The sequence below is a fragment of the Prunus avium genome, chromosome 5 (assembly GCF_965620075.1).
Source record: "Prunus avium chromosome 5, drPruAviu1.hap1.1, whole genome shotgun sequence".
Taxonomy (NCBI): domain Eukaryota; kingdom Viridiplantae; phylum Streptophyta; class Magnoliopsida; order Rosales; family Rosaceae; genus Prunus; species Prunus avium.
Genome location: NC_142288.1, coordinates 9,993,931 through 10,021,628, shown reverse-complemented (window position 1 = coordinate 10,021,628; position 27,698 = coordinate 9,993,931). Strand labels below are relative to the sequence as shown.

Below are 27,698 nucleotides of genomic sequence, written 5' to 3'. Positions count from 1 at the left end.
ATAGATATACTTCCTATAACGCATCTTATGACGCATTCTAAGCTGAGGCGGTGCCAAAAAGTGGATATCATTGAAAGAGTTATATGAGTAATCACCTCCGCATTACTTCAAATACACTGTACAATATCACCAACAGTGGATTAAATTACATAAAAGAAGAGATGAAGTTTAAACCAAAACAAGATCCCCTTCCTGTTGATCTTCTTGTTCCTCGGGCAGCCTTCCCTCCCGATATGGCAGAAGAATACGCTTAATATCTTCTGCACTTAGAGTCTCATACTCTAAAAGTGCATTTGCCAATGCATGTAATGCCTTTTCATGCTGAAAAATGTGAAACAAGAAAAGTCAGTGAAGTCCATGATTGCCTAAAACCAAATGTGAATGCTGGCTATTCCTATAGAATACAAACCTTTTTTAGAAGGGCTTTTACACGATCATATGCTTCTCTTAACAGTTTCACAACCTGAAGAACAATTTAAACCAATTTAGATCCAAAACTAATTTCATAATAATTTAATAATAAAGACCCGAGATTCCAAGAAAATACTTCGGCATCAATACGAGATTGCATTTCGGGGCTCGGTCGATCTTTGATATGAACTGGCCCAATTGTGTCGCTCATGCCACAGCTTGAAACCTTAAACCGCAAAGTTGACAATAGCATTAAATGATTAACATAAAAGTGTATATGTCTTAGCTGAAGATGGACATCGAGAAATAATTTGTTCTTCAGTCACCAAACAATGGAAATTGTGAAACAAACATTAAAAAAGTAGAGCATATATGTAATAAATAAACAGATGCTGAGGAACAAACAATGACTTCAAACACAACAATTTTATTGCTTAGACAAAAGGGAAACTTGGACTATCCAAGGAAAACATAAATTTAATTAGGAAGAATATTAACTTACTTACATGAGTACCTTAATGGAATTAATACTGGATTTCTTAAAAGATGGAATCTACATGCTAGGATAAAGAAAATACCATATAGTGGGCAAGCTCTGAAGCTGTATGTAGATCACTGCTTGCTCCAGTTGTGATATGATCCTGACCGAAGATTATCTCTTCTGCCACTCTTCCTCCCATGCAGACATCAAGACGGGCTAATAACTGCCTCTTGCTAATTGATGTCTCATCATTGGAGGGGAGCTGGGTGACCATTCCTAAAGCAGACCCACGAGGCATAATTGTTGCCTTGTGAATTGGATGTGCCCCCTCAGTATTGAAAGCAACAATTGCATGACCACTTTCATGATATGCTGTGAGCTGAATGATGTGTAATTATTTTAGTAAATAACAATTCACGTTCAAACTGTAAGCATTTTGGACTTCAACTTCCTTGTGAATGATATGCATACCTTTTTCGAGTCTTCAGATATGAACATTGTTTTCCGCTCAGTACCCATAACGATCCTGTCCTTCGCAAACTCTAACTGTGTAGCAGTCAACTTCTCAGCGCCTTCAACAGCAGCTTTAATGGCAGCAATATTTACCAAGTTTGCAAGATCTGACCAAGATTACAAAGAAAAATGGAAATAAGAAAGTGGGGAGGTTCATGCCAGGAGAGACTAAAAAGTTATGAAACAATTTTCTATGAAGATGCTAATTTCATATATTGAAAGGAGCCGACCTGCCCCATTGAATCCTGGTGTACCACGAGCAATAGCTTTAACGTCTACATCATCACCCAATGGTTTATCCTGTAGATAGAGCTCCAATATCTCTTGACGACCTCGCACATCTGGATTAGGAACAACAATCTGCATAATAACATTTGTTACTCTATTCTTTCAAAGTAAATAAAACAATTGACCAATAAATTGATAATAAAAGCTACACAACCTTGTTCCAAAAAAAAGGCAAGATAAACCTTAAACCATCAATTGATTCTGTATGAATACTGGATTCTCTTTTATTGAGTAATCTTGAAAAATTTACAACAGGGGACAAGTTGTGTCCTGAAAACCCGCCGCCAAACTTACATAACAAACTAATGCTACAAAAGCTAAGAGACTTGAGTCAGTTCCCAGCACAAAAACATCCCTCTGGAGTGTCATAAGACACCTCCAACTTTTTTTCCAAGTCCTTGCACAAGTTAAAAGCCAATTCTAAACTTATGTTTTTTTTTTTTTTGGCAGAATTAGTGTGGGACATATATAGTAGGATTTCTTCTACCAAAACAAATGTAGAAGAGTTAAAGGAAATAGTACAAAACAATGGACACAATCTCCAGTAGAGCAGAGGTCTATAGAACCTTAAAGTACAACAAAACTAAAACATCAACAACCTTAATTACAACAGAAAACCAGTTAAGAACTAAAGGCACTAATAAACAGCTTTATTCAAATTTGAAAGAGCTATCCTTCAAATGTAAAGTAATGGAAGCCCGAAGAGATTGCCGAAAACAAACAATATTCCCACAAATAAACCTGTCTCCTCAGCCCTCAGATTCTCGAAAATCCTCTTATTCCTCTCCGCCCAAATGACCCAAAAACTAATCATCACAACAAGCAAGCAGCTAGAGAAAAAATTTAATGGCGGTGGAACTATGTTGGGTAGACAACAATCACAAAGAGATGATTGAAGAAGGTTGAATTATCTAGAGAAAGCTACAACCTTGTGGCTTGAATAATAAATCCAAGTCGGTGGACTTGGTGATGTCGGCAAACAATACCTATAAATATGCATGAATGTACTCATATAAGGTGGAGTTAACCAATAGAATTCCCAATCTATACGGGAGCAAAAAAAGCTACCCAAACCAATCTATGTCGTGGAGCTTCCAAGAAAGAAGCTCAAGTAGCCAATAGCTACAACAATCAAATGTGGTGGCCAAAAGCCACAAGGGAGCTACAGAGTGAGCTACCCAACCTAAAGAGGGTGATGATTAGCCAAGATGCAACCAACCCATGGTGGCCAATAGCCTCAAGTTCTATGTACACCAAGCTAAGTACTATCCTCCTCCATTCTAATAAAATCTTTCGTTTCAACTATTGTCCTATACTTCCTAAACCCCTTCACCTATAAATCCAAAAAGTGGTATATCTTCCCCACAACCATAAGCTTCTAGCCCACAGGAGTTGATCTAACAAGGGGTTTCGTAGTTGAAACAGAAGAAGTGGAGATTTCTTGTTTGAAGTTTGTGGATGACACAATTTTCTTCCTTTGCAAGGGGGAACAAAATTTTAGAAATTTATTGATGATTTTGGAACTTTTCAATACTATTTCGGGACTGAAGATAAATAGAAGCATAGTCTTTGACTAGCAAACCCTAGTTCATTGATAATATGATGGAGACATCATTGTCAAACCACTTAGAGTTTATGAGAGAGAGATGGAAGAAGAGTAGTCATAATCCGGTTATGTCTTTGTGGCTGGATTAATTGCTCTTCATCTTCTAAGCTTCTCCATCAGAGACTTTTCATATTTCTTTGGGAGTTTCTAGAGTTCTACAATCTATTTATTTTCTTTAAAAGCTTTAAATAAGTGTCTTTAGGTTTTCTTGTCATAAAGTCTTGGTGCATGTTTCCAGTAATAAAGTCTTAGTACATGTGATGCAGGAGCATCTATGAAGCTCTCTAAGATTACTTAGGCCTGTGAGTCAATTGAGCTAGGGTTCTTTTCTTTTCCTATTCTTACTAGGATTTGGTTTAATTTCTTGTTTAGGTTTTTAGTTTCCTATGTCAATTTGGTTTTCTGTATTCTAGTATAAATAGGCTAGTTAGAGACTCTTGTATGCAGTTTTTGTTGATGAATATAATTTCAGACTTTAAGTCCATAGAGTTTCTATTGGGATTTTTCCCTAGAACTCAATTATCTTCATTCCAACTTCGATTCTAATGCTTTATCCTTCTGTTCTCTGTATTTTGAGTATGTTTGGGTCACTGGACAGCAGCTTATAGCTGCTGCCCTACATCAAATTGGTATCAAAGCCAGGTTAATCCTTGCTCCACACCATGGTTGGATGTGCTCGAGGTCGTGGATGAGGGAACCAAGCCCAACAAAAAGAGATGGCTGAGATGTGGCATATCATGGAAGAGTTGTCGAGAGCGGTGCAAGCCCTCCAACGACAAGAAAACGCGGATGCCTATATGGAGATTCCGGAACTCAACCGCAAACCTTTAGACATACCAGAAGATGGTCGTAAGGACGACTTTGAAGAAGAGGTAAACCCCTTTCATGAAGCTAGAAACCATGGTGATGGTGATCGAGGTGGATTGGAAAGAGCGGTTTGCTCTGATTCTTTAGTTAGTTTTGTAAAGTTAGATATCCTTCCCATATTTGATCGTTGTTTAGAAGAGGATTGTGAATTTTGTTTTGAGGTTGAGAAATGTTTTGATTTTGACAATGTATATGGTAAGAGTAAGCAAGATGAATCTAGTGTAATCTTGAAGGTGGTGGATCAAGAAAAGGTTGGGTCTGAACTTTTGAAGGAGCACAATCCATACAAGTTTGAAGGCAAGGTGATACAAGAAAGTCTTGAAGGAACCATTAGAGATGAGATGACTTCTAGTGATACTTCTAAATATGTTGATTTTATAGGAGTTGATGCTTTTGATTTGAAGATTGCCAAGAACTTCATTGATCGTGTCAATCTAATGGCTTTTGGATTGAACAGCTTTTGGGCTGCGAGGTTGTACACTAGATAACTTGAATTGTTCTAGAGGGATTAAATATTCTAAGTATCTATTTCTTTGGAGTGGGAAGGTTCAATTTCAAGGTCAAAGTTCTATAGACAGTTTATGTAAGTGTATGTCATGTTTGGACAGTTTTCAGCGAAAGGTTGGAATTCGAAGACGAATTCTTCACAATCCGGTGGAATTGATGCAAGAAAATAAACATAAGTATTCAAGAGTGGTTCGATATTCAAAATATCTCTTTGTTTAGAAAGGAAGAATTCAGTTTCAAGCTTCTCATGCAGTATATTCCAAATACCTCTTTGTTTGGAAATGAAGAATTCAGTTTCTAGTTTCTCATGGAGTCTTTGTTGATAACAGTTTAGACTCGAGGACGAGTCTCTTCCAACCTGGGGAGTTTGATGCAAGAGCATCTACAAAGCTCTGTAAGATTACTTAGGCCCGTGAGTCAATTGGGCTAGGGTTCTATTTACTTTAAATTATTAGTTATTTCTTTTCTTTTCCTATTCTTATTAGGATTTGGTTTAATTTCCTGTTTAAGTTTTTAATTTTGTCAATTAGGTTTTCTGTATTCGAGTATAAATAGGCTAGTTAGAGACTCTTGTATGCAGTTTTTGTTGATGAAAATAATTTCAGACTTTAGTCTATAGAGTTTCTATTGGGATTTTGCCCTAGAACTCAATTATCTTCGTTCCAACTTCGATTCTACTGCTTTATCCTTCTATTCTCTGTATTTTGGGTATGTTTGGGTCGCTGGACAGCAGCTTATAGCTGCTGCCCTGCATCAACATATATCTAGTAATAAAGTCTTTGTGCATGAATTTAGACTATTTGTATTTGGGAGTCTTAAATGTTAGTTTTGGGTATAAATATATGTAAGTGCCTTGGGCAAAGGCAATGAACCTTGATAAATAAACAGTTATCATAAATTTTCCGGCCTACTTTCCTGCGATGGGAGTTTTGGTGTGAAGCCAAGTTTTGGTGAAAAGCTAAGTTTGTCCTTATCTTTATTATTAAGAGGTTTGCTGTTTAATTTCCATTATTCTATCAAGTACTCGTTTCCTTGTTGATATTCTAGCCAATTCTTCTTTTATTGCCTTGTTTCTAAACTTGTTTTCATTGAAGCCTATATAAAAAGATAATCTTGAGCCTATATGGAATTTAAAGACTTTGTATTAGACTTTGAACACATCCTACACTAGAGGAATCTACACAATTCTCGGAACCACTTACATTCTGGATTTTGAAGAGCATAATGCGGGCAACAAAGTTAACTAGTTTCATGCATATTTCCTACTGTGAATTCCTTGTTTGTTGATGGGTGTTCATGCCTGGTAAAATTTAATAGCTTGAGTTGATTCTAAAATTGATCTTGGTACTAGTTAACTCATATGCTGCATCATAATCTGTACAATCTAGGATAAGAACAAGAAAACAAGTTTATGACATGAGAATTGTCTTTCCAAGGGCTAAAACTTGAACCCCAAATGATTGAATGACAATATTGGAATCCCAGGTGTTTGCATGCAGCCTATTTTCTTCTAATGACAGAATAAAAAAGGGCATTGGAATCTCCACAACCATTTTGCCAGTAATACCTCATTCCTCTTCATCAAACTACCCACCCCAAACCTCCTTTTTATTTCTCATTGGACATGACATCCCATCTGATAATCATTTTTCATTGAAGATTCTACAGAAATGAAAGGTTACAAATCTAGAAACATTATTATTATTTTTTTAAAGGAACAAATTGTATTAAAAGAGGGACAAAATACAAAAGTGGATAAGAAATCCACAGCAGGCAGAGAAGAAGAACAAAGAAAAAACAACCCAGCTCCCACAAACCAAAAAGACAACCCAGAACAACCTTAAGCTCTAAAACCAGAGAAACCCTGCTCCCTAGACAACCACAACTAAACTCTCAACGATTTGGTCATTTCGGAACACCGACACCCACTTTTCTAACGATTTTTCTATCTAATTTCCCTCCCTCAACCTTACTAGCAGAGCCCAAACCAATAATAAAAAAAAGGAATAAAAGAAAGTGTAATCCACAGAAAATATAAATAACTTACATGCCTATCAAATCTACCAGGCCTTGTCAGAGCTGGATCAAGAATATCAGGCAAGTTTGTTGCAGCCATCAGAATTATTCCCTGCAGAAATGTCAAAACTTCAGAAATAGTAGAAAGGAACCCATAAATACAGAAAGATGCTTTAATATACCTCATTCTGCTCAAAACCATCCATTTCAACAAGTAGTTGATGCAGCGTTTTCTTTGTATGCCCTTCCCATTGTTTCCGAGTGGATCCAACAGCATCTATTTCATCAATGAAGATGATGCACGGAGCCTGTGAGAAATGAAAATCATACAAAACGCAATCAGAAGACATGCCAAGGAACCGCTTGTATGTGATGCAGGACGTGTAGGACCTAAATTTATTAGTTTCCTAATGTATTTGTTAGTTTCCTAGATTCTTTAGTTTTCCAAGTTCTAGTAGGATTTCTACCTTTCCAGATTTCCAGATTTCTAATTTTAAGTTTCCTATTTTATTTGGGTTAGGATTTATGTTTAAGCAAGGGATTTTTATCCTATTATGTCTAGGTTTTAGTTTGCTATAAATACCCCCATGTAGTTCTTTAAAATTCAGATTTGAATGTTGAGTAAACCTTTTCCTAGAACTCTCTGATTTCGTCCCTTCGATCTATATTTCTTCTCCTCGATCTCCGATATTCTTCTTTGTTCTACTGTTTCTTTCCTTTATCTCGTCTTTTTGATCTCTATTTCTTCTCCTCGGTCTCTTATATTCTTCTCTATTCTGTTGTTTAAAGTGCTTAATCATACACCTACGGGCTGTACTACATCAGTATGACTTCAACAAAGTGCATAGTTTTAGAAAATGTAGAACAGATAAACAAAATTACCATATGAACACTGTTGAGTTACTTAAATGGGGGTCGAATGACTAGACGCATGAGGAAATTTGAAAGTTTCCTTAGGGAGGCTGAACTTAGGGATCTTAGGCTACTTCATCCAGTTTTGGGGAGAGGTTGGCCTGTTCAAGGCAGGATGGTTTCTCTTCTCTCCTTTCAGGGAGGATCTTTTCCCTAGTTTTAGACCAGGAGGTGATATAGTACAGCCCGTAGGTATTAGATTAAGCACTTAAACAATAGAACAGAGAAAAATATAAGAGATCGAGGAGAAGAAAATATAGATCGAGAAGACAAAAGAAAGGGCAAAACAGTAGAACAAGAAGAATATCATAGATCAAGAAGAAGAAAATACAAATCAAAGGGACGAAAGAAAGGGCAGAAATCAGAGAGTTCTAGAAAAGGTCAACATTCAAATCTGAATTTTAAAGAACTACATGGGGTTATTTATAGCTAAATAAAACCTAGAAATAATAGGATAAAAATCCTTTGCTTAAACAGAAATCCTAACACAAATAAAACAAGAAACTTAAAACTAGAAATATGGAAATCTGGAAAAGTAGAAATCCTACTAGTAATTGGAAAACTAGGGAATCTAGGAAACAAACAAATACATTAGGAAACTAATAAATTTAGGTCCTACGAGCCCTGTTAGGATTTTGGCTCATCAAATATGTCCTAGTTGGTTTAGGATTGCTTTAGGAAAATTAGAGGTATTCTTGTCCTAGAGGGATTAGGAAAGAATGTCAGTCTTCCTTATTCAATTTAGGTTTGGTTTTCTAGAAGCCTATTTGGTTTTGGATAAGTGTAATTTCCTAATCCACTTAGGAATAGGAATTCAATCAGCCTTGGGACATGTAAGCCAACTCTATATCTATAAATAGGGTGTGGCAAGCCTTATTTTGAGAGAGGGAAAAACAGCAAGAGACAGCCAAGAGTTTTGAGATTAGTCCTAGGGTTTGCAAAAGTTTTGTAATCTCTATTATTAATCAAAGGAGCAGTGATTTCTCTACCTAGAGAAATCACAACTGGACGTAGGCAAAAGTTCTGCCGAACCAGTATAATTCTTGTGTCTAAGTTTTCTAATATTTGCTAGTTTAGTCTATTGCCGTTGGTTACATTAAAGAACAAGATCCAGCAGCAAGTTATTTAACACGTCCTGCATCAGGAGGCCCTTGTAATGATTGTGTCAGATCATTTCGCTATCCAAGACAAGGTGTCCCTCACCCTAGTAGGATTTCTACCTTTCCAGATTTCCAGATTTCTAATTTTAAGTTTCCTATTTTATTTGGGTTAGGATTTATGTTTAAGCAAGGGATTTTTATCCTATTATGTCTAGGTTTTAGTTTGCTATAAATACCCCCATGTAGTTCTTTAAAATTCAGATTTGAATGTTGAGTAAACCTTTTCCTAGAACTCTCTGATTTCGTCCCTTCGATCTATATTTCTTCTCCTCGATCTCCGATATTCTTCTTTGTTCTACTGTTTCTTTCCTTTATCTCGTCTTTTTGATCTCTATTTCTTCTCCTCGGTCTCTTATATTCTTCTCTATTCTGTTGTTTAAAGTGCTTAATCATACACCTACGGGCTGTACTACATCAGTATGACTTCAACAAAGTGCATAGTTTTAGAAAATGTAGAACAGATAAACAAAATTACCATATGAACACTGTTGAGTTACTTAAATGGGGGTCGAATGACTAGACGCATGAGGAAATTTGAAAGTTTCCTTAGGGAGGCTGAACTTAGGGATCTTAGGCTACTTCATCCAGTTTTGGGGAGAGGTTGGCCTGTTCAAGGCAGGATGGTTTCTCTTCTCTCCTTTCAGGGAGGATCTTTTCCCTAGTTTTAGACCAGGAGGTGATATAGTACAGCCCGTAGGTATTAGATTAAGCACTTAAACAATAGAACAGAGAAAAATATAAGAGATCGAGGAGAAGAAAATATAGATCGAGAAGACAAAAGAAAGGGCAAAACAGTAGAACAAGAAGAATATCATAGATCAAGAAGAAGAAAATACAAATCAAAGGGACGAAAGAAAGGGCAGAAATCAGAGAGTTCTAGAAAAGGTCAACATTCAAATCTGAATTTTAAAGAACTACATGGGGTTATTTATAGCTAAATAAAACCTAGAAATAATAGGATAAAAATCCTTTGCTTAAACAGAAATCCTAACACAAATAAAACAAGAAACTTAAAACTAGAAATATGGAAATCTGGAAAAGTAGAAATCCTACTAGTAATTGGAAAACTAGGGAATCTAGGAAACAAACAAATACATTAGGAAACTAATAAATTTAGGTCCTACGAGCCCTGTTAGGATTTTGGCTCATCAAATATGTCCTAGTTGGTTTAGGATTGCTTTAGGAAAATTAGAGGTATTCTTGTCCTAGAGGGATTAGGAAAGAATGTCAGTCTTCCTTATTCAATTTAGGTTTGGTTTTCTAGAAGCCTATTTGGTTTTGGATAAGTGTAATTTCCTAATCCACTTAGGAATAGGAATTCAATCAGCCTTGGGACATGTAAGCCAACTCTATATCTATAAATAGGGTGTGGCAAGCCTTATTTTGAGAGAGGGAAAAACAGCAAGAGACAGCCAAGAGTTTTGAGATTAGTCCTAGGGTTTGCAAAAGTTTTGTAATCTCTATTATTAATCAAAGGAGCAGTGATTTCTCTACCTAGAGAAATCACAACTGGACGTAGGCAAAAGTTCTGCCGAACCAGTATAATTCTTGTGTCTAAGTTTTCTAATATTTGCTAGTTTAGTCTATTGCCGTTGGTTACATTAAAGAACAAGATCCAGCAGCAAGTTATTTAACACGTCCTGCATCAGGAGGCCCTTGTAATGATTGTGTCAGATCATTTCGCTATCCAAGACAAGGTGTCCCTCACCCTTTAGGGTTGACACTTGACAAGATGAAGTAAAACCGTAAGGGTTTCAAGGAAAACTTCAAGAACTGGAGGGAGGAATGTTGGGTTCAGGAATGGACGTGTTACGGAAGTTGAGGATTTGAAAAAGGAGCTGAAAATCTAGAACAAGGATTTGGTGATATTAGACTAAGGCTGCTATTCCAAATCAAACAAAAGAGATTGATATAGAGAAAAAGGGTGAGACGGTACCATGAGGCAAGACAGCAAAGACTTTAGAAACAGGTTTGAAGAATTGACCAATGTTACCTAGAACGAAGTTTGAGTTGATACGTGGAATAGGGTATGTTAGGATAGACTTAGTTTGTCGGGTGTTTTAGGTCATGGCTTGTTTTGAACTCTTAATGCGATCAATAATTTTTAAATAAATTATACTTGTAGCCCGTACCTAAGGTTTTTGGGAGCCAGATCTTTAAAAGGTTAGTAAGGGACTAGATGGGTGGAAAAGGGTTCCTTGTCTTGGGGTGGTAGCTTTGCGCTGACCGCGCTAATAAACCTTTTGCCCTCATACAAGATCAGAAGGCTACAACATTTTCTTCATTGGTGGATGAAGATGGAACAAAGTATCTTCTGGTTGACCATGGTCCCAGAAAAAGAATACAATCGAGAAACGACAAGCATAACTAGAGTAGCCATACATACAAAACTATTTCCAGATCTACGTGTCGAATGGAACTCAAAGTTCTAGACTCACTTTGGTGAAAATTGGGTAGTGAGTAGTCTTCCAACCTGCTTCAGGTCTCCATTTAAATTATCAGTTAGGGTGAAAAAAACAGTTGAGAAATTATTTCAAATTTATGAAGAATTGTTTGCGGGAAGGTCGAGAAGAGTGTAGAATAGATCATCTACTCAGCTTAGTTAAAGACGAAAGGAGAAAGGGGGAATTGGTATCAGGTAATCTGAGTAAAAGGAATATTGCTCTCTGGGGAAATAGTTGTGGTGGTTTCCCCTTGAACAAGATTCTTTTTGGCTCACGATTATTAGGAGCAAGTTTGGATTGCATTCTAATGGATGGATTTTTTTTTTGGGCTAGAATCAGTTAGTTGATCGAAACTAGATCTTGTGGAATGATAATGAATATCAGACAATACATTTTGTACCTTGCTAAAAAACTGATCCTTGCCAAACAACATATTGTCTAACCCCAAGGACAAACACCTAAGGAACAGGAACAATTCTCAAGACAAAACACTCATTGTTTGGAATCCGTGTCTAGAATAGGATGTTAACTGTCGAGGTGAGTCTTGAAGAAGCTGAAATATATATCACGATTCAAGACTTGAAAAGTTCATGATGGCTAAATGAAAGAGCTCTTCCTAGGTATATATGAAACATAGTTAGCATAAGAGTGCATCTTCTGAACAAGTTTCAAATGTATATCATTTACCCTTGACGCATATGATTTACACAAGAAAATTTTTGTTAGATCATTGTTTTTGTGTACACGATTCTTCGTACCTCAGTCCCGACTGATCACACAATTTCTATGATTAATTGTTACACGTTTACAGTTGGTCGTGTTCTCTACAAAGCGTTTCTGATTGATTATGCATGGATGATCCATACTGTACCTTCCCTGCGACTCATCATGACTGTCGTGCTGGATCTACTTGATTTATTTGTTTTATTGATAAATATATAAATACTAAGTTGTGTCCACTACTATCTCAGATTTAGTGTTGTTAATTCCGTTGTTCAGAGTGATCAATCCTACATTTCTTTGTGGTAGATTTCCCCTATGAATTTTCTTTTACACAGACCTATTCTTCAGTTTCCTCGCAAGCCTTCGAGCCAAACGTCACACAAATTAACTCTAGCTTCTTAAAAATCTCCTGTCTTTAGTAGCATCACTAAAACACTTACCTGACCACTCTGCACAACCTAAGTCCACTTTTGTGGAATAACTTCTCAATCTATTTCTCTCCATGATTCTCATCATCCACCACCTCTACAAAGCCTCATCTACCTCTAAGTTTCCTATTTTATTTGGATTAGGATTTCTTTCCTAAAATAGGTTTAATTTTCCTTTTCACTCTAGGGTTAGATTATTATAAATACCCTTCTATGTAATTCATTATGGAGTTGAGATTTGAGATATTAAGAAAAGTTTACTTTCCAGAGATTGGAGACTCCTTGGTGTGAAGCCAAACCCCTGGAGTGATTCCAGACCTATCCTTGTTCGTTCTATTTTCTGTTTTCCGTTGTTTTCGCTTCCCCTAAACTACCTAAATCTACAATTCATCCATGTCCTACATCAACTTCTCTCAAATCTCTCGAGTTCTTTTTCTTAACCAGTCCCACTTTACACTGGAAATACATATTGACAGAATTGCCATCATTCTGGCTCTCCATGTTCTATGTATGCAGCTATGTAAGAAATATCAAATTATTTCATCTTTTGATTCTGGTTAATGTTTCATGATGAATAGTTATCTCAATAGCTCAAAGTTTTAGTAAGCCCTTGGGGCTAGCCAAAGTGCTGTGGGTGGATGGGGTAATGGGTAACGATTAGGATAGGTCTAGGGTTCGATTCCATCTAGTGTAACCAAAATAGTGGAATGTCTTAGTTGCTTACTTAATCAATTTAGTACATATTCCCATAAATAATTTTTTAAGGCATGCCAAATTGCCACCAAAAAATGCCTCATAACCAACAAACCTTTTTTTTGGCTGCTTGGAATAAGGATCTTACACGCCGAGCACCAACTCCAACAAACCTGTCATCCAAATACGTAACATGAGATCACTACAGGCTTGGCAATGTCAACTAATTCCCAGATATAAGCACAGCTCACATTGTAAACAGTGACAACAAAAATCAGATCTCAATTGATTAACGCTCATACATTAAAGGAAAAAAAGGAACAAAGAGCAAAAGAGCAAACAAACAAAAGAAAACATACAAAAGCTTCATCTTTGAAGAATGTCACACAAGCATACATGAGTACGCTGTTGAGCAACAGTAAAGGCTGATATATTTGTGGTGCTGTTTATAGCAAAGTAATAAGATCAATAATTATTCATATCTGAACAGCCAGATGGCCTAAAATACCAACAGAAACTTCATAATAATATCCCAATCTAAGTATATGTATCAACTAAATAGCTTGATAATTCACTGCCACAAATAGGGAGTAGCGATGCTTTGAAACCCATCCAAGATCTGACATTCAACAACATGCTTGAAGTTAAACAATTCTAACTTTCTAAGACCAGAACCACTGACTAGCAAAGCTTTACAAGGACCTGATAATGAGCAAGTTAATGTGAAACAAGGTGATGGGTGTAATTCAATTTTCAGGTACAGATCTCATAATAATGGGTTAGACATGATTTAACAAGCCAAAAAAGACCGACTCCTGAAATGGATAACAGATAAGAATTTATAATAACATATTCTTTGTACTGCATTCGACAATTTTAAATCTGCTACAGTTGATTTTAACCATCACTGGGAAAAGTATAATTATTTAACCAGTCCAAAAAACCAAGACTGCAAATTATCCTCAAAACAATCTAGCTAAACAGCATGCAACAGGACTTATTTAAATGAAATGAAAAGTAGAGATACCTAAAATAAAATATCGGAAAACATAAAGCTTTCAAAAAATAGCACAATATTGAGATTTTTTTTCATATGTAAAAGCTTATAAGATGGCTCACATTTCCTCAAACTCAGATCCTGCTCTATAGAAAAATGGTACACCAGCTTCTCCTGCAATAGCCTTCAAGGTCCAACATAAATCAGAATTTTTTTTTTTTTTTGGGAACTTTTTTATAAGAAACATAATTTCATTAAAAAGGAACAGAACAATACAGAGGACAAGTAGTCCGCTGATCTAGCTAGAAAATGCCAGCCAGCTAAACACAACAACAAAGACTGCAAAACATAGCAAAGCAACAAAGTTACATGGCAGCAGACCAGTAAAGACTAGTGAACAGCAGAATTCCAAGCATACAACTAAGCTTGAAAAGAATTATCCCAAAATTCAGAAGATACCGACATCCCAAAAACGAACTCCGTCCCATAGAAGATCCATCTCCACATCCCTTGCTCTACCAAAAAACCGATATCTCCCACATAACAATGAAACAAAAGAGGCTGGAGTTGGTCAACTGAAATGGGTCTACCTAAACAGTCTTCTCCATAAGGTCAAAGCAAGGGGCCAATGGAGCAATGGGTGATCTGAACTCTCAGAAGATTTTTTTATATAGAAACTTTACAAATTCAAAAAAGAGAGACGAAGAAACAATCAAGTGGATAAGGAATCCACAAGAAAAAACAAAAGAAAGCTACAACCTCAAGACCAAAACAACAAAGGAAAGCAGGCCAAGAAAACAAACTAGAAGGCCAACCAGGAAAAGAGGAAAGAACAACAGATCACTTCACAACCGCTAACAAATCACGCATAATAGAAGAGACAGCCAAATCCTTAAAAATAGGAGTAACCAAAGCCCATAACGCCTCCCAAAACTTCACTCTATCACACATTTCAGCTACCCCCACACCCTTGTAGTCCTAAAAAATTCTTCTGTTACGCTCCAAGCACAATTTCCAGAACACTACATGCACCAAGCAACCCCACAGAACTTTAGCTTTCTTCCCCCTACCCAGCGCATCAATCTTGGAGGATAACAGCTGAAAGCAACTTTTAGGAATAACCCAAGCAGCATTAACTTCCCACAGAAGTAATCACCACACCTTTAAGAAGTAGGGGCAGTGAATGAACAAATGATCCGGCTTTCCCTGTCCATATTGCAAACAGTGCACCAGTGAGAGGATAAGCACATAAAGGGGCGATGCCTCTGCAAAGTGTCACAAGTATTAACTTTCCTAATGGCAACCTGCCAAAGAAGAATTTTAACCTTTGGGAGAGTCGTAGACTTCCAAATTTGAGGGTACGAGGGAACTCCTCCGCACAACCATTATCCTGAATGAAGGAACAAAAAGAATGGCACGAGTATAACCCTGAGTGATCCAACTTCTGCCTTCTGTTGTCCCTCCTAGAGGGAACCAATCTAACTCTATCCAGGATAACCAGTAACCTAGTCGCCACATCAATCTCCCCCAAAGTAAGGTGCCTTCTAAATCTGAAATCCCAAATGTGAGGATACACTCCAGAACTCACAACGGAAGAGATACTGGATTGCTTCTTACTGGACAGAATGAAGAGTCTGGGCAAAACCTCTTTGAGCACACCTCCCCTACACCAATCATTCTCCAAAATCTCACCCTATCCCCTCCACCACCCACAAAATCGCAGCCTTGAAGAAATACAGGGTAACCACTAGAAATGTCTTTCCACTGGTTACGACAAGAGCCACGAGATAACACATTAGCATTCCAGCCATTAGCACTTACCCCATAAATACTCTTGATCACCTTGTGCCAAAGAGAATTAGGTTATTTGGGGAATCGCCACAGCCACTTGGTACACAAAGCCACATTCCTTACTTTTAAAGAACCCAACCCTAAACCGCCATTATTTTTTCATCTTTCAACAACCTCCCACCTGACCAAGTGAGTTTCCTTCCCATCATCAATACCTTCCTACAAGAAATCTCTCATTAGCTTCTCCACATAACTCACCACAAGGCTCGGCATTTTGAAAAGAAACATGTAATAAATAGGAATACTCTTCAAAACAGCCTGAATCAAAGTGAGTCTTCCACCTTTGGATAAACATGTCTTCTTCCACTTCTGCAGCCTTTTCTCTACCTTCTCCACAACCAGATCCCAAAAACAGTGTTCTAGGATTCCCACCAAGGTGAAGGTCCAAATACAACACAGACCAAGCCCCCACCTCGCAGCCCCATGCCTCGGCCATCGTAGCCAGCTCCCCCTTGTTGTAATTGATGCCAATTAACGAGCATTTCGACTTATTAATTCTCATACCTGATACAAAACAAAATAAATCAAGCACCACCAGAAGATTGTGCCAATAATCCGGCCTGTCCCCAAACAAGAAAATAGTGTCATCGGTAAATTGGAGATGGGACACCTCCACCTGATCCCGACCAGCAACAAGACCATGAAACACATCCATCTCCTGAGCTTTCTCAAGAAGCCTACTCAGCACGTCAATCACCAAGGTGAAGAGAAAAGGGGAAAGCGGGTCCCCCTGTCTCAACCCTCTAGAAGCCTTAAATTTTCCTATAGGCCTACCATTGATCATGATAGAAAAATTTGCCAAATAAAGACAACCAGGAATCCAGCTTCTCCACCTTCCCCCAAACCCTTTTCTAACCATAACCTCATCCACAAATTGCCACTCCACACGATCATATGCCTTCTCAAAGTCAATTTTAAAAACAGAACCAGCCGCATTATGTTTCCTACTCTCCTCCACCACCTCATTAGTGATCAAGGCAGCATCTAAAATCTGCCGATCCCTCCCAAAAGCACCTGGGGAAATGGAAATAGTACTCCCCATCACCTCCCTTCATTCTACAAGTCAAAACTTTAGAAAACACCTTATACAAGCTAGTCACAAGATTAATAGGACGAAAATCACTCACTTTGACCGAATCCAACTTTTGGGTATAAGGCAAATGAACATTTCATTTGTGATAGTGTTGATAATGCCAGTGTTGTAAAACTCCTCCATAACCTTCAAGAAATCCTCTTTAACAGTTTCTCAACAAGATTAGAAAAGAAACATAGAGAAACCATCAGGCTCAGGAGATTTATCTCTCCCGCAATCGAAGATAGCCCTTTTGACCTCCTGCTTTTCAAAGGGTCTCTCAAGCCAATCAGCCTCAGCAGAACTAATACAGTTCCAATTTAGGCCCTCCAAGCCCTAGCCCGCCTCATCATTACTGCTATAAAGAGTTTTGAAAAAGTTCAGATTTCAGTCTCAATATCCCCTTCATTTTCAATCACCCCAGCACCCTCCACTTCCGGCCTCTCAATAAAGTTCCTCTTCCTCCTACCATTGGCCAAGCGAAGGAAAAAATTTGTGTTCCCATCACTATCTCTAGCCCACTCCACTTTTCCCCTCTGTCTCCATCTCACCTCTTTCTTATGAACCAAATCGCCAACAAGAATAGTGAGATCGGCCCTCCCCTTCCTCGTCACAATCCAGGCCATAAAGACCTTCATTCAAATCAATTTATGCATTTTTGGCTTATTGACGTAGTACAGCCCGTAGGTATTAGATTGAGCACTCAAACAATAGAACATAGAAGAATTTAAAAGATCGAGGAGACGAAAATATAGATTGAAGGGACGAAAGAAAGGACCGAAATCAGAGAACCGAGAAGGAAGAACAGAAATCACATAGTTTTAAGAGAAGGTTTACTCAATATCCAAATCTGAATTTTAAAGAACTACATGGGGATATTTATAGCAAACTAAAACCTAGACATAATAGGATAAAAATCCCTTGCTTAAAGGGAAATCCTAACCCCAATAAAATAGGAAACTTAAAACTAGAAATCTGGAAATCTGGAAAAGTAGAAATCCTACTAGAATTGGGAAAACTAGAGAATCTAGGAAACTAACAAATACATTAGGAAACTAATAAATTTAGGTCATATGCGTCCTGCATCATTCTCTTCCGCCGAAAAGAACTCGACTCCGACGAGTAAACAGCGACAAAATCAAAATCCCAAGTAAGTGTGAAGAGGCATGTTGCGTTTTTTAGGTCGTCAAGATCAGCATCATATTTGCCACCTTGAAACCAGCCGTTCCGCAAGCATGGAACATTAGTCCTTGTAAGAATGGCAAATAGAGAGCTCTGCCTAGACCCATGATGAACGTGATCGGCCAACGAATGCAAGCGTGTGTGTGGGTGTGACAGACCCTTAATCCATTGTGTTCGTAAATCGTCGCCAGAGTGTCTTGGTTCAAGAAAAACACCTAGCTTGGCATGTCGGGTTATCTCAAAATCCAAGGGTCGGTGCATGAAGTTCTTGTTGTGTGGTCGGGGTGGCGGAGTAGGGACATGAATGTTGTCGTCAACCAAAGGAGAACCCATTGTATGTTGGATATGGTTAGGCTGCAGCATAGAACCAAAAGAAAATATGGGTTCCAATTGAGCCCTGGGAATGCCAATCGATAATCCCGTTGATTGATTCGGAATACCTTGTGGCTTGGCCTTGAGTTTTTGATCCAGCGGTGGATTGGGAAGAAGGCCACCTTTTGGCAGCGGCGTAAACGAACTTGAGAGCACAGCTGAGGTAGAAGAAGGCTCAGTCATTCCAAGCCGAAAGTGATTGAGAAGCATCTGAACGGAGTCTTGGAGTTTGGCGATGGCGAGGTCCGTCGTCGCACGATGTTCTTTGAGGTCAGTGCTGAACTTGGAGAGCTGGGTTTTTATGCCAGCGATGTCGTCAGAAACCCTGTCTTGGAACGCATGACATTGTTCCGCAAGGTTGGCCACGGTTTGGGGTGCCATGGCAGAGAGCAAATGCAAGCGAAAGGGAGGGAAGGCTCTGATTACCAATTGATGTAGTACAGCCCATAGGTATTAGATTAAGCACTCAAACAATAGAACATAGAAGAATTTAAAAGATCGAGGAGACGAAAATATAGATCGAATGGACGAAAGAAAGGACCGAAATCAGAGAACCGAGAAGGAAGAACAGAAATCACATAGTTTTAAGAGAAGGTTTACTCAATATCCAAATCTGAATTTTAAAGAACTACATGGGGGTATTTATAGCAAACTAAAACCTAGACATAATAGGATAAAAATCCCTTGCTTAAAGGGAAATCCTAACCCAAATAAAATAGGAAACTTAAAACTAGAAATCTGGAAATCTGGAAAAGTAGAAATCCTACTAGAATTGGGAAAACTAGAGAATCTAGGAAACTAACAAATACATTAGGAAACTAATAAATTTAGGTCATATGCGTCCTGCATCACTTATGCCTCCCTTTTAGCAGCAATCGCATCCCCAACACCTCTTTACTCCAAACTTCTTATTTCCCCTTTAAAGATTTTAACCTCCTCATGAATTTGTAACCGTTACACCCCTGACTCTGATCTTCTACCCACCAGTCCTTAAATTTCCTATTAAAGTCGGGGTGCTTCAGACACATGTTTTCAAAACGAAAAGGACCCGGCCCCCACTTCAATTTAGAAGTATCCAACTCAATGGGGCAGTGATCAGAGATGACCCAAACCAACGCCTTCTGTCTGACATTGAAAAAGCAATCTTCCCACCTACCCATGAATAGAAAACGATCAAGCCTTCTACACATAGCATTTTCTCTAAAATTAGACCAAATAAAGGAAGCATTGAGAAGACGAGGGTCCCGAAGATTCGTGTCGCTAATGAAGTTATTGAATACCCTCATGCTGCTCGTCATCCCACCCCCATTAGATTTCTCAGTGACATATCTAACGACGTTAAAGTCACCTCCAATGCACCACTTAGCACCACAACCCATAAAGACCAGCCAACTCCCAGAACTGACTTCTTTCCCTTGGCCGACAAGGACCATAAATACCAGATAGCCACCAGTCAACCACCGAATTTCCTCTAATTTTAATAGAAGCTGAAAACTCCCCAATTTCAGAGTCAGAGACGATAGGGATATCCTGAGTGTTCCATATAATTGCAATACAACCAGACCTTCCTGTTGGAGGGACACAGACCCAGTCCCTAAATCTGGAACCCCACACACTAGCCACCAATCTCCTGTCAATCACTTCTTTGTTAGTCTCTTGCAGAATCATCATATCTGGCCTAAGCCGCACCAACTGCTCCTTCAAAATCATCCTCTTTGTAACATCACTGCCTCCAAACTGTCCACTTCCAACTCTGGCGACCCTTCCCCATACTTGCTTCTTGATTTGCAGGATCGACTAAAACTGTCCTGGAGTAAGTTCTTCTTAAGAGGAACAATAGGATTGACTAAAACTGGCCCGAAGCATTTTTACACATCACAGACCAGGGGGAATAGAGACAACAAGAAGACTATCAGCTTTAATACTTTTAGGGCTTGGTTGTATGTCATCTCCAGCTAATTAGGGCTCAGCTTCAGCCCCAGCAACTTGGGCAGGGCACCCAGTTCAAGCCACCCTAAGCTGCCATCCTGATTTCATAGTTAACACGTAATGAAGTTTTATGGTTTACAACAAGGGAGTCTTTCACTTCAGGTCTCTTTGGTGCAATGTTAGCTGTTAGTTGTATCAATTATTGTTCTAAAAGATAAATAGAAAAGCACCAATGATATTATATAAAATGCATCAAGTACTTTAAAAACAACAGGAATATACATTTAAAACCTCTCTCACACACACAGAGACACATAAATACAGAGACAGACAGACATACAGATATTTATTTGACTTTCCTCCATTTTTGTGTATTTGACGATCCACATTTAAAACAGAACCACTCATGGATGTATCTAAGCAACTTGTAACCGAATACAATTACTTAAAACATTTATGGGTTTATACCCGATTGGTCTTCACAAGTACCATGTAGAGTCCAATGCATATCCGCATTCAGGAGATTGACATACAGATGTCCCAAAGGTGCCAATTAAGTCTGGAAGGTGCAAAACCCAAAATTGTTATATCTAATTCATCCTAGAGTTAACTCCACTCCTAACATTTCTCTTTTCGCTACATGTGCTGGCAAACTAATGTTTAAAGTTGTATCTTTGATGGAGTTCCCTATGTATGAAGCATTATATTAGAACCAAACCTTACATTAAAACCAAACGTCAAACATCTTAATAAAATGCTTGTCATTAGGCAGCATGACAAACTTTTGGAGAACGAATTCCAAATTGTATCCTATTGATCTACAACAGTGTCAAGAAGCATTACTGAGATCGGCTAAATCCATCCAAACATAAATTGTCAAGATAACTGTGGAAAATAAATCAACTTACCTTAGCAAGCAAAGTCTTTCCAGTTCCTGGTGCTCCTGTCAAAAGAATTCCCTGCAATTTAAGTATGTCTTAGAATCATTTGCTATATCAAGCCCAAAAAAAATTTCATATATAACCCTGGTTTAAAATGTCAATAAAAAAGGGATCATATTTAACCATGAGGAAGAAAATATCAATGAGTTGAAATTAACAGAAGTTTCAGTGGCAATATCAACGTCAATGAAAATTTAGGTAAAAGTTACGGAAACAATGAAGATTCACTTTAAAACATGAAAGCCTGCATAAAACTTCGAAGATATCGGCGACATCTGGAAATTTTGCCCAAAAATCCTCCAGTTGTCACAGATATGTAGCTCAATATCAAAGATTCTGTTTAATTTCAAACCAATAAGAAATTTAATGGGTATGTTACTGAGGTTTTGGAAATTCTAATCAGTGTTGCAGTACCCAAATCTCAACTACGACCGATATATCAATAATTTCATCACTGAGTATTACATAGCAGACAATAAAGAGCAAAGCAAATATAAATGATCAAAGTACAAGTTTAGGAAACAAATACTACAATACCAAAGTAATTTGATGGAAAGACGACTTTTGTTGATGCCTTCTTCAAGTAGCAAGATAGTAAAAGGTAAAACTGTGGAGCAGAATGAACGTACAGAAGAGAACTCAACTCAAAGTAACGTATAACCCAGAAGCTAGCACAAACCTTTGGCAATTTGCCCCCAAGGCGAGTAAACTTAGTTGGGTTTTTCAGGTACTCCACTACCTCCTCAAGCTCCTGCTTTGCATCATCACAACCTTTCACATCTTTAAATGTTTTAACGTTCTGCAAGAAAACAAAGAAAATGGCAGGAATCCTGATCAAACAGTATATTTCACATCAATGATAGATCCACACCCCACCCCCCACCCCAAAAATAATAAACAACCTCCCAAACCAAGAACGTAATTGCTGCCAAGGACAGTAACAATCTTTTAATTTTTTTTTTTCTAATAAGAAAGAACCAATGTAGTTAGCAATTAATAGGAAAAGTACACGACTTGAAGTGAAACACGAAACTAATTACTAGAATTAGACAGTTATCTTCTGTGTATTAACCTGCTCTAAATCCAATTTACATTAGAAGTTTTAGCACTCACCTAAATTCGGGAACCTAAATTCTTTAATCTTCTTCTGTCCATAAAGAAATGTGTGTGAGAGAGAGAGAGTGTGTATGTGTGCATTTGACAAACTAAATGTAGTAGAGAGGTGGATTACTTTCACGATTCTGGCTGTTGTATTTACCGATTGTACATGTAGGTTTTTCTTAATAAAATTGGTGTTTCTTATCAAAAAAAATAAATAAATAAAAACCTCTGATCACAGAAGATTAAGCATCTACCTTTTCTGGAATGACTTCTTTATTCAACTCTTTTGGGGCATAGGAAGAACTTGAGCCAACACCAGAAGTACCTATCCCACCCAAGCTCCCTATGTACTTTTGAAGAGCAGCAGCACCCATGAACCTTAGCAAGTTCCACATTCAATAATAGGAATACTAAAGCTTAACAGCAAGCAGTAACTAGTAACTACAGAGTGAGAGAGAGAGAGAGAGAGAGAGAGAGAGAGAGTACAGAAATTAATTGTTCATACCACACTAATCCAACAGCAACTGTGAACAGGATAGTTGAGATAAGCTCTTGTGCAAAACGAGATTTGTTTGATACTTTAGGTTCAACCTAATAAATGAGTCGTGGATTAGGATTAGGGACTAAAACAAAAGTAAGGGGAGGGAGAGAAAAGAGCGAGTAGATGGAAATCAAGACAAAATAAACCAGGCCAAAGCACAGAATGCGGACAATATTTTTCTGCACAAAATTACAAGTTGAAATGAGACTTACCATCACTACATGCAATGGCTGCTTCTCATTTATGCCAGGGTTGAGAAAGGGCTCATCCATGTTGCCTGATGCACGCTGCTTCAACTCTTGCAGCTGCATATATACTCACCCATTATTCAAACAAAACTACTGCATCACAAGGAACACAAAAAGAAGATGCCAAGAAAAAAAAACTGAAAAAGGAACAGAGGAAGTAATTATGAGATGAAAGAGCACAGTTAAGATTAATAGAAGGGTGAAGGGGCTTTTATTTCTTGAGTGGTCTCAACTACAGCATAGTGCCATTACAATAACAACTGACATTAGCAGTTAAAAAAGTGTCTTGGCATCTTTAATATTTTTCTTATATGTGTCTACTGAGGTTCAATAAAGATATTTCATTATTTCTTCAAAATATGAGCAAGAAGATGATTGCCAGCCCACTGTGACCCTACTCTGAATTGAAAGTTTCCGCAACTGCAAATATATATAATAGTTCTTTATTTTAGTTATGGGAACAGGTGGGAGAAAGAACATTAATTCTTTCTTTTGGATTAGTTATGGCAGATGGTACTATTACAGAAGAATATTGCTAACATCTGAAGTCTAAAGTTTCACAAACAACCTTCAAAGCAAACATGCAACACATGCTTTGAGAGTTAAGGAGAGGCCATTTCAACCAATGTATCAACCTAAGGTAGAAAGAAAAAGAAATGATGGATATGGAAGGTTGAGACACTAATGGTGTTTATTGACATGGAAATTACTAGTAGTCTTCTGGAATATAAATGAAATCTTTCCAGCTTACTGGGCTTAAACTGAATACACCTTTCTTGTAAAGTACACATCTGATGTTTTAGAGTGGTCAAGCAGCGCAAGAATGAAGATAATCAAAGAAGAGTAGATTTTCCAGTCATATTATGCTTGCATCAATGGTGGAGGAAGTGACATGGACCCATTATAGACTTTTCATAATCTTATCTTGGTAACATTCCAACTAAAATGCATCGACAAGTTACTGCACATATCTATCCATATATTTAAATTATACAATGACCGAGTCCCTTTGTCTTTGGCGACACACACTCCTCTCAGATAGAACCTGAGTACATGGGACCTGTAGGTAACTGAAAAGCAAGTTTCCATAAGGAGCTCTGGACATTAAAATAAGAACCTACTTCTACATTTATGTAATGAGATTGTATAGTCTGGAATCCCAATTTTCCTATCTTTTTCTAGCCTACTCTTCTACAAATGCACAACCATTAGGATAACTGTATCAATTTTACATTGTACAACAAAGGAGATTAATTGATTCCATCCAAAAGAATTTCATATTCTTAGTGCCTCTTTTCCTTTTTCCATCTGTGGCATATTGGTAGTTCATTGATATAACTTGAACCCTTAGAACCTCCATTTAAACACAAAAGGAAGAAACACTTAGTTTGTGTTTGGGATAAAAATCAAATATCAATCACACTCCAGGACTAGTAGGTAAGAGCCTAGAAGTTCCACAAACAAGATGATGATGATGATCTTATAGTGGATAAAAAACTGTACAGGAGAGTTTAATTTTTCTTTTGGGTGGGGGAGCAAACAAATTATACAATGCAGGGTCACATGATTACCAACGAAGGAAGACTAGAAGGCTTTCCAGATTCCTCGTCTGGAAGATACTCAGCAATAGTATCAGTGACCACAAGAGCTCGAAGATACTCTGCAACTCCTTTACTGTCCACACTGTGATCCCTTTGTTCAAAGCGCTTGATGACAGACTCAGGACTGAAAGAAAATATCAAAGCTTAGTTAACTATGAACAGTGCAGGGCAGGGGGAGTAGAGACCCAAAAGGTTGACGACATAGGTAAAGAAATAGATCAAACCAATTGCTTTTCTATCAGTCTTCCAAGGAATATGAAAAATTACATAGCATACATGACTACAGCATACATCGCTTCAAACGTAAAAACACCAAATCCTATTTTGATCGGGTCAAACATGATGTACATGTAAAATTAGGAAAAATGTAACTAAAGTGATTAACATAAAAGTATATTTGGATTGTTAAAAATTGCAAATTTATCCTACACACTCAACTATGAAAAAAGTTTTATTTAATTTAATGATGCAGCAGCTACAGCTTGGTTAGACAAAAAATATCCTCTTTGGCAGCCCAAGACTAAGTACATTGCCCCAAATCTGAAAATAAAGCCTTTTTAGAATAAAGTGAAGTGTTCGTTGAAGCTTGGGGCCTTCAGCAAATCAGATTAGATTGGATGAAAATTTCAGTGTTTGCTGAAGGCTTGGTGCCTTTGTACCTCTTCTACCTTCTCTCTCTTCTTTCTAAGTTCTTCTCCATATCTCTGTCTTCTCTGAAATACAGCAACCCTAAACCTTACTTCCTCTCTAAAAATTTTAATTCAAATTTCCATCAGCCTAAAACCCACCATAACCATACTTGAACACCCATCCAGTGCTGTCCAGCATTATTTAATCTCCAGAAATATTGGAAGTAAAAATAAATAAAATTGAAGCTTCTTTAGTACTTAGTTAAAATATTGATTCTCTTTCCCTTTCCCAATTTTCTTATCAACCAACTAGAACATGATTAAAGAAAGAACAAATTCAAAAAACTGGAGAAACTTCCACTCCAAAAGTACGCCTATTTGGTTCCGAACAAAGGGAGCGCAAACAGCACAAGGGGATAATCTTCCAAGTCCCAACAGCCCTATTATTCCTCTTCACAAAACCTCATCTCCACGGGCATAACAACCACTCAATACAGAAGATGGCACAACCCAAGAAAGACCAAGGCAAAGAAAAAGAGATAACCCCACAGCTCTTGGGAGACAGGGCAATGCAAGAAAATACGACTAGTCGACTCCTCTGCATCCTTGCAGAAACAACACTGAGTAACAACTACCTGCCCTAGTTTAATCAGATTGGTAACACAGTTAAAACTTCCCCAAAGAAACAGGTTTTTCCACCATTTACTGAGACTAATACAGTGATATGGTTTCACTTTAACTGGTTATCACACTATATAACAACAGCAACATAACATTTTATACTTTAGGGAAGAAAAAAATTATTTTCTCAGTGATAATAGAAATTATAGCACAAATACCCTATAGCCTAACCTGTGTTTGTTGAGCTCAGCCAGCAGAGCACTCTGTTTCACGGGGTCCTTGGGATTGGCATCGGCCTCTGCAATCAAAAGCTCCAACCGTTTTTCCTGCCGCCAAAATGGCCACCAACTGAACCAATTGGAGGCCAATACCTTCTCAAATCTTCCTTTTGCAGTTGCCCACAACCCCATCAAGAACACCACCAATGGTATTCCAGTCCCACTCTTCTGCCCCACCAAATTCCCACTCTTTCCCTCAGCTTCCACCTCTTTCTCACTCTTTCCATCCCCCTTCTCCAAACCCACTTTGCCAAACTTACTCTTCACCTCAAATTCCAATTTTTCACCTCCAAATTCATCAGTTTCCGGCTTCCCCACATTTGAAACCGAGCTATTCTCACCACTAAATTCCTTCAAACTCGAATCCTTGACCTCAGAACTTAAATGGGAATCCACCAAATCCGATTCTTGATTTAAATTCACATTCGCATTGTCAGGGTGCAATGTGCAAGAAACCAATGAAGTCCGAGGGCCAAATCCGAAATTTCTAGAACTTTGTGGTGCAGAGAGATAGTTATTAGGCAGAGATACCGGGGTGTAAGTAAAAGAGGCGCAGCGGGAGAACTGGAAGCGTTTCAATTTAGAAGAAGGAGTAGGAGAGAGTGAAAGGTTAAGAAGAAGCGAACCTTGCAGAGTGGTCATTGTTTAGGGTTTATCAAAATGGCTTTCTTTCTCTCCCTCTATCTCCCCCACCCTCTCTCTCTCTCTCTCTCTCTCTTGTACAAAAAAGGGTGTGCAAAGAGACGGTTTTCTTTCTCTTCTTTCGGTCAATGTGCGCAAAGACAGAGTTTGAGAGCCACAAAATTGCGTGAGAGAAGATTAGAGGGAAGAGAGAAAACCTTATCTTGGGATTGAAATTGGCGCCGGCTTCTAGTTTGTGGTTTTTGCCATCCCTATTTTACAAGTATACCACTACAACTATTGAGTCTGAGAGAAATTTATACATACTAAAAGCTCTAGCGGGGGAGATTTCAGGTCTAAACGGGTATCGGGTACGGGGATCCCTGAACTTGAAAAATTCCTGATGGGTATGGGGAGGGGATGGTATTGGCGTACACATTCCCGAACCCAATCTGAAAATATATATGTTTATATTTAAATAAATAAATATATAATTATAATATTTATGTTTAACCTTAAGTTAACCTCCCTCTCCTAATTCTTCATAATCTTCTCTAGAATTCCATATTGATATTATTTTGAATAGTTGACTTGAACTTTATAGTTAATTTGGATGTGTTGAATGATAATTTAATATGAAACTTAATGTTAAAATGTATGATAAA

At 37.9% G+C, this 27,698-nt stretch overlaps 1 protein-coding gene across 1 annotated transcript; it reads right to left on the bottom strand.

Moving 5' to 3' along the window:
* Nucleotides 1–43: 43 nt before the first annotated feature.
* Nucleotides 44–27,311, bottom strand: FTSH11 (FTSH protease 11). Its single transcript, XM_021952893.2, has 17 exons — nucleotides 26,366–27,311; nucleotides 24,855–25,008; nucleotides 23,248–23,340; nucleotides 23,000–23,085; nucleotides 22,749–22,872; nucleotides 22,073–22,192; nucleotides 21,361–21,411; nucleotides 14,169–14,230; nucleotides 13,165–13,222; nucleotides 6,872–6,997; nucleotides 6,721–6,801; nucleotides 1,636–1,765; nucleotides 1,364–1,512; nucleotides 990–1,271; nucleotides 548–637; nucleotides 410–463; nucleotides 44–321 (listed from the first exon to the last, which is right to left on the bottom strand). Exons 1-17 carry the CDS (start codon nucleotides 27,052–27,054, stop codon nucleotides 169–171), a joined length of 2,502 nt encoding a protein of 833 aa, XP_021808585.1. The 5' UTR covers nucleotides 27,055–27,311; the 3' UTR covers nucleotides 44–168.
* Nucleotides 27,312–27,698: the final 387 nt, after the last annotated feature.

Excerpts from the sequence above, each read along its gene's own strand:
- FTSH11 (XM_021952893.2), bottom strand. The coding sequence starts at position 27,054 with ATGACCACTCTGCAAGGTTCGCTTCTTCTTAACCTTTCACTCTCTCCT. Across the intron at positions 21,412-22,072 it reads TTGGGGGCAAATTGCCAAAG|GGAATTCTTTTGACAGGAGC; the intron begins GTTTGTGCTAGC and ends CTTAAATTGCAG. Across the intron at positions 6,998-13,164 it reads TCCAAGCAGCCAAAAAAAAG|GCTCCGTGCATCATCTTCAT; the intron begins GTTTGTTGGTTA and ends CATTTCTCACAG.